The sequence below is a fragment of the Hemiscyllium ocellatum genome, chromosome 9 (genome assembly GCF_020745735.1).
Source record: "Hemiscyllium ocellatum isolate sHemOce1 chromosome 9, sHemOce1.pat.X.cur, whole genome shotgun sequence".
In the NCBI taxonomy this organism is placed as follows: Eukaryota; Metazoa; Chordata; class Chondrichthyes; order Orectolobiformes; family Hemiscylliidae; genus Hemiscyllium; species Hemiscyllium ocellatum.
The window spans coordinates 78,439,133-78,446,698 of record NC_083409.1 but is presented as its reverse complement, the minus strand read 5'-3'; the positions used below and the strand labels follow the sequence as shown (position 1 = coordinate 78,446,698).

The window sequence follows — 7,566 nt, the reverse complement described above, 5'->3', positions numbered from 1 at the left end:
GCTGCGTTCCCGGATGTTGGAGGCGGAGTCGGTGGTGGCGGTTGTTGTGAAGCAGCGCGTGGTCGGGTCCTGTTTTGGGTCATACTGAGCTGTGAGTTTTCACTAGATAGACATCTGTCCATTACCTTCGGGCGAACTAGCGCTCTATCCGCTGACATTGAGTTCACGCTCACTGGGATCCCTGTGTTCATTCCTGATGAAGGGCTTTTGCCTGAAACGTGCATTCTCCTGCTCCTCAGATGCTGCCTGACCTGCTGTGCTTTTCCAGCACCACTCTCATCTAGACTCTTATTCATGTAATCTGCCTAATTATCAAAACAAAACATCTACATTTCACTTGGCTGGGCTCAATGTCAGATCCCGGAGTGGCGCCTCCCCGCCACTTCCCAGGAACGCACAGATTTCTTATCCTCTTTTAACACAACAGAATTTCAAAATGACTGAGAATTGTGCAGCAGTCAGCGTGTCCCAGCTGTCACACACAACCGTTCGGACCTGCTGCACCATTCAGCACGTTTGGAATTAGGTTTATTGTCAGGTGTACTCAAGTTACAAACGAACACGAGTACAGTGAAATTTATATCTGATTGTGGCCTTTACTTTCGTATCAGTTTTCCACTTTAAACGGTGCTGTCTTGTCCATCAAAAAATCTAACTCTGCCTTTAATAAATTCAGTAGCACTGATTCCATTGCTATGTGAGGATCCGAATTTCACAGACTCCCTTATCCCTGATCCTATGAGAGAGAAAAAAAATCAAAGTGACTCCTCATTTTTAAATAGTGTTACCTGGTCCTAATATCTCCTGCAAGGGGAAATGTACTCGGAGTCCCTCACCCCATCAAGTCTTTTCTAGATCTTATATTTCTATAACATCATCTTTCATTCTTCTAAACTAATTGATACAGACTCAAACTGTCCAAGTTTTTTTTCATAAGATAAACTCTTCATTCTAGGAATCAGCTGAACGAACCTTCTTTCAACTGTCTCCACTGCAATTATATCCTATTTTTAGTAACAAAACCGTACCAGTATATTCCATTCTTTTGACAATAAAGGCTGACATGCTATTTACCTTCCTAATCACTTATTCTATCTATGTAGCAATGTTTTGTGATTTCATGTGCAAGGACACATGCATTCTCTGTACCACAAAGTGGTGGAGGCTGGTACAATAACAACATTTAAAAGGCATCTGGATAGGCACATGAATAGGAAGGGCTTCAAGTGATATGGGCCAAATGCTGGCAAATAGCACTAGATTAGATTTGGATATCTGGCCATCAGGGACAAGTTGGACTGAAGAATCTGCTTGAATGCTGTACAGCTCTATGACACTATGTCTGTCACTCCATTATATAATATACTGTTTTTCTGTTCTTCTGCCACGGTGCGCAAGTTCACGTTTATCCATATTATACTTGTGATGATAGAGTGGCTTTAAGAGGTACATTTTGTCCTTTCTTTATGAAGACTGGTTGAGACAGAGAGGTGATGAGAGGCCTGTTCCAAGCCAATAAAGTAAGAAGCTTGTGAGGCTTGGGGATTTTTTCCTAACTTGGAACAAGATCTATTTTACTGAATTTGCCGTTGCCATTATGGGATGTTACTATCTTGCTGTTTAGAAGTTTAATAATCTATTCTATTAAAATCTCCAGTTGGGTTGTTATTCCAATTCATCTTTGTTTTGTTTGTACTTTAACCATAGTGTAGGAATAAAGTGTTTTGCTTCTAGCCCGCCAGTTTAACCAATCGAATTGCAGTTCGAACACAATGCCTTACATTGACTTTAAAAATAAGAAAACATTAGGTTTAGGCTATCTTCTCAAACTACTGCGAGGGATATCATCCGGTCCATAATCTATTGAATATGCAAAAGCTTTGTCCGCTCACTTAACATTTCGCAGACTCTGTATGTCTTCTTCATAAACTTTGCATATCCAGATTTGTGGGACCATGCAATCTGTCCCTTCATCCAAGTTATTCAAGTCATAGAAATGTACATCATGGAAATAGAACTTTCGGTTCAACTTGTCCATACTGACCAGATATCCTAACCTAATCTAGTCTCATTTGCCAGCACTTGGGCCATATCCCTCTAAACCCTTCCTATTCATATACCCGTCCAGATATCTTTTAAATGATGTAATTATACCAGCCTCCACCACTCCCTCTGGCAGCCATTCCATCCACGCATCACCTTCTGTGTGAAAACGTTGTCCCCTTAGTCTCTTTTATATCTTTCCCCTCTCACCCTGAACCTATGCCCTCTAGTTCAGGACACCTCCACCCCAGGGAAAATACTTTGTCTGTTTATCCTATCCATGCCCCTCATAATTAATAAACCACTATAAGGTCACCCTTCAGCCTTCAATGCTTTAGGGAAAACAGCCCCTGCCTGTTCAGCCTCTCCCTATAGCTCAAATCCTTGAAGCCTGGCAACATCCTTGTAAATCTTTTCTGAGCCCTTTGAAATTTCACAGCATCCTTCCAATAGGAAGGAGACCATAGTTGCATGTAATATTCCAAAAATGTCCTGCACAAGCTGTAACATGACTTCTTAACTCTAATGCTCTAACCATTAAAGGAAAGTATGCCAAATGCATTCTTCACTATCCTATCTACCTGTGACTCTCCTTTCAAGGAGCTATGAATCTGCACTCCAAGGTCTCTTTGTTCAGCAACACTCACCAGCACCTTACCATTAAGTGTAATAAATCTGATTTGCTTTTACAAAATGCAGTACCTAGCATTTATCTAACTTAACCTCCACCTGCGATTCCTCAGCCCATTGGCCTATCTGATCAAGATCCCATTGTACTCTGAGGAAACCTTCTTCGCTGTCAACTACACCTCCAATTTTGGTGTCATCTGCAAACTTTATAAGTGTATCTCCTATGCTCACATCCAAATCATTGATATAAATGTTGAAAAGTAGTGAACGCAGCACCTATCCTTGTGGCATACGACTGGTCACAGGCCTCCAGTCTGAAAAGCAACCCTCCACCACCACCCTCTGTCCTCTACCTTTGAGCCAGTTGTGTATCCAAATGGCTAGTTCTCCTGTATTCCATGAGATCTAACCTTGCTAACCAGTCTCCTGTGAGGAGCCTTGTCGAATGCCGTACTGAAGTCCATATCAATCACATCTACCGTTCTGCCTTCATCAATCCACTATGTTACTTCTTCAAAAAACTTAATCAAGTTCGTAAAACATGATTTCACAGTTAAATAGTTAACTGAGAGATGAAGCCTCAGCACAAATCCCTACGCTTAGTTTGCTGGTATTTATTCATATGCTGCAAGGTTTTCATTATTACTGAATTATTTTATAGAAATTTGAACATATTCATCTCTGGAGAATATGAGCAAGATGAGAACCACAGAGAGACTTAGAAAAGCATCATTAAAAAGAAAAAAGAATGTGAAAAGTTCATCACAGAGCAAGAAGCTATGTCAAGAACAGATCAAAGCAGGTGGGTAGTAAAGTCTGAAATAGTTGCCAACAATTTCGGGTAACCTGTTTTCAGTTTTCTTCACTTACTGATTTTAGTTGAATTGATTTTTGCTGCTTTCTGACTGTTTGATATAATGTGTCCTATTATATATTTTGTCCAGGAAAAACTGACAGTCTGTGTGTTTATATGGAATTACATCTGGCCTCTCAATGTTTGACCATGTCATGAAAATATGTTTACCATTAATGCATAGAGTAAATGGTTTGCAATTTCTATATATCAATAATAACTGTCCATTTCTCTGATATTTGTTGTTTTTATTGCCTTTGCAGAGGTACCAAGAATATTAACTGGCAAGGAAGCTGCATACCATTCCTTTAAGGATCTGATTGAAATCCATTCCATTAGAGCGTTCCTTCTGTCCTGGTATGATAAAAGTAAACGAGAGTTACCTTGGCGGAGGATGGTATGTTCTGGATGTCCAAATTTTATTGATGTGCTTACCCTGAATTGATCACACTAAGATTTGTTATTTTAGAGTGTTTAATTCATGCAACATTTCATTTTTAGGCTGTGACAGAATCTGATTTGAATAAAAGGGCTTATGCAGGTATAGTGAACGCTATTTTTGTTATTATTTTCTACCTCATCCCATTGTTTCTGCGTTTTGATCTCATGTGTCCTCTTGTTAGCTAAAAAGACAACTGGTTGAACAGTTTTAAAGTCTCTGGCAATATTACTGTTTGACATGATCAAGAACGTGTATGAAGTTACTTTTTTAATTGCAGAGTTTGGCACTTACTCCCTCAGTGGTCAGTTTTGATCAAGTCTTTGCAATAAAAGCTGTTCCAAATTCCATTCTCCATTATGACTCAGTGCAGTGTACCTGTTTGTGGTTAAACTTCTTGGCCTGGTGCTGAGATTCTCAGGAGATGTTTGCTTCCTACTTTCCAGATTGCTGTCTTTACAATGCTATGCTCTGTCATTTGACTGGAAAGGTATAAAATACTGTGGGTGGAATTTTCCCAAAATCTCAATGACATGGTCAGTGCTGAGTCAGTAGGGAGAATATGGCAAGATTGGAAAATGAAGTATAGACATTGAGAAAAATATTCCAATATTGCTGCCAACTTTTCAGTAGTGAGATGGTAATCTTGCTCGTGAACAGTGAGAGGCCAATTTGCATGTATTACCATCTTCTTATTACCTATCCTCACCATATTTATAAGGCCATAAGACATAGGAAGGGGTTAGATGGATATGGGCCGGGTGCTAGCAAGTGCAATTAGATTATGTTGGGATAGCTGGTCGGCATGAAGGTGTTGGACTTAAGGGTCTGTTTCTGTGCTGGACTTCTCTATGATTCTATGACTCTTTGACATAGGAGTAGAAGTAGGTCATTCAGCCCATCTAGTTTGTCTGCCTTTTAATGAGGTCATGACTGATCACATAATCCTCAACTTCAATTTCCTTCTTTTTCCCTATGACTCTTGATTCCCTTATGGATTAAAAATCTCAGATCTCAGCCTTGAGTATTCTTAACGAACCTACCTTGACAGCCCTCTGTGGTAAAGAATTCCATAGATTCACTATTGTCTGACAGACGAAATTATCCTCTGTTTTAAATGTGTGACTCCTCAGTTTGAGATTATGCCCTCTAGTTCTGGAGTCTCTAACAAAAGGAAATAGCCTTTCCATATCTACACAATCAAATCCCCTAAGAATCTTATATATTTAAATTATTTTGCTTTTCATTCTTCTAAATTCCAACAAGCAGAGGCCCAGTCTTCCATACCAGTTTCTGGACCGTATCCCATGCTAGTATAATTTTCCTTAGATTATTCCAGCTGTGGTCCAACTAAGCCTTATATAGTTTTCGCAAAACCTCCCAATTTTTATTCTCCATCCCCTTTGAAAGAAAAGCCAACCTTCTGTTTATCTTCCCTGTTACCTGCTGAACTTGGATGCTGACTTTCTGTGATTCATGCACAACATCTGTTTTGTAGATTTCTGCAGTCTTATGCCATTTAAATAATATTTAGCTCCTATTATTGCTGCCAAAGCGCATAAACTCACATTTTTCCATATTATATTTTATCTGCCAAATTATTGCCTGCTTGTGTAAGTTATCTACGTTCCTCTGCAGAGTCTTTATGGGGAGGTGACAGCTTAGTGGTGTTATTGCTGAACTGTTAATTCAGAGACCCAGGTAATATTCTGGAGACTCAGATTTGAATCCTGCATGGAATTTGAATTCGATTTAAAAAAAAACTGGAATTAAGAGTCTCATGATGACCATGAAACCGTTGCTGTCAGAAAAGTCATCTGGTTCGCCAGTGTCCTTTAAGGAAGGAAACTGCCATCATTTATCTGGTCTGGCCCACATGTGGTTGACTTTTAACTACCATCTGAACAATTAGAGCCAGCGATGCTCTCGTCCAGTGAATGAATACAGGTAAATCTCACCACTTGCCTTCTGACCTATTTTTGTGTCATCTGCAAACATGGGTTTAATACGTTTGCTTTCCTCAGCCAAATCATTAGTAAATGATTGTGCCCCAGACCTTATCCCTCTGGCATTCTACTAATAACAGGTGGCCATCCGAAAATGTCCCCTTGTCCAAACTTGCTGTCTTCTATTAGTTAGCCAATCCTCTAATCTTCCTGAAGAAGGGCTTATGCCCGAAACGTTGAATCTCCTGTTCCTTGGATGCTGCCTGACCTGCTGCGCTTTTCCAGCAACACATTTTCAGGTCCAATCCTCTAATCTTGTCAATGTACTTACATTATCTTATTAAGTAGCCTGATGTTTGGTACCTTTTTCAAATGCCTTCTGAAAATTCAAATATATTCTATCCGTGGGTTACTTATCCAGTTTATTACTTCCTCAAAGAATTTTATTAAATTTGTCAGGAATCATTTCTCCTTCATGACTGCTTGATCATATTATGTATGTCTAAATGCTGTGTCTTTACATACTTTACAATATATTCTTTAACATTTTTCAGAAACAGCCATTACCTTTTTGTTATGTCCTTCCCTTATTAACTAAAGATGGTACATTGGCAGTTTTCCAATTCTCTGAAACTTTTCCCAGAATCCAAAGATTCTTGGAAGATTGATAGCAGTGTATCCAATATCTCAATAGCTACTTCCTTTAATATCGTGGAATACATCCCATCAAGTCCAAGAGACTTATTGGTCTTTAGCCTTAATAGTTTTCTGAGCATGCTTTCTCTTGTGACAATTATTGTGTTTATTTCCTCCCTTCTTTTGGCCCCTTGGTTATTTGGTAATTTTGGAATATGTTGGTGTATTCTACTGTGAAGACAGATGCAAAGTATTTATTCAACTCCTCTGCCATTTCCTGGTTCATCATTATTAGTTTCCAGCCTTGCTGTCTAAGGGAACCTGTGTTCACTTTGGCTTCTATCTTTGTTTTTATATACTTATGTATACTTTTTATATATAAAGAAGCTCTTGTTGTATATCTTGATATTACTTGCAAGTTTACTCTCTAAATTTATCTTTGGCCTCCTTAGTTTTTGTTGGTCATCTTTTGTTAGTTTTTAAGACTTACCTAATGCCCTTACACTAATGTTTGTTAAATTGTACATTTTTTTTCTTTCTATTTAATGCAATCTTTAACTTCCCTGGTTAACAATGGTTACCTTATTCCCTTCCTAGAATCATTCTTCCTCACTAGATTATCTAATCAGAATTTCTACAGTGTTGAAGCAAACTATTTAGTCCACCAAGTATATAGAATGTTGTTTTATTGTGAGGGGAATTGAATGCAAGAGTAGGGAAGTTTTGCTTGAGTTGTACAGATTAGATTACATCTGGAGTACTACGTACAATATTGGTCACTGTGCTTATGGAAGGACGCTTATTCTTTGGAAGCAGTTCAGAGATGGTTTACTAGATTTTTGGAGTGAGTGGATTATCTTATGAGGGTAGCCTAGATAGGCTAGCCTTTATCCTCTGGAATTTAGAATAGTCAGGTTGATATAATTTAAACAGAAGATTTTGGGGGGATTTGACCAAGCAGATTTTGAAGTATGTTCGCTCTTGTGGGGCATCTAGAATTAGAGTCATAGAGCTGTATA

The 7,566-nt window shown here is 38.8% G+C and overlaps 1 protein-coding gene across 4 annotated transcripts in view; it reads left to right on the top strand.

Annotated features, from left to right (window-relative positions):
- The first annotated feature begins 17 nt into the window (after positions 1-17).
- mutyh (mutY DNA glycosylase) overlaps positions 18-7,566 on the top strand; it is a 30,840-nt gene continuing 23,291 nt past the window's right edge. For 3 of the 4 annotated variants that reach the window (XM_060830490.1, XM_060830491.1, XM_060830489.1), the window contains exons 1-4: positions 18-91; positions 3,335-3,475; positions 3,790-3,923; positions 4,028-4,067. In XM_060830490.1, the coding sequence (XP_060686473.1) occupies positions 3,364-3,475; positions 3,790-3,923; positions 4,028-4,067 (286 nt within the window). In that variant the 5' untranslated portion in view covers positions 18-91; positions 3,335-3,363. Of the gene's footprint in view, positions 92-3,334; positions 3,476-3,789; positions 3,924-4,027; positions 4,068-7,566 lie in introns of those variants that run through there. The other variant, XM_060830492.1, reaches the window with a different exon arrangement.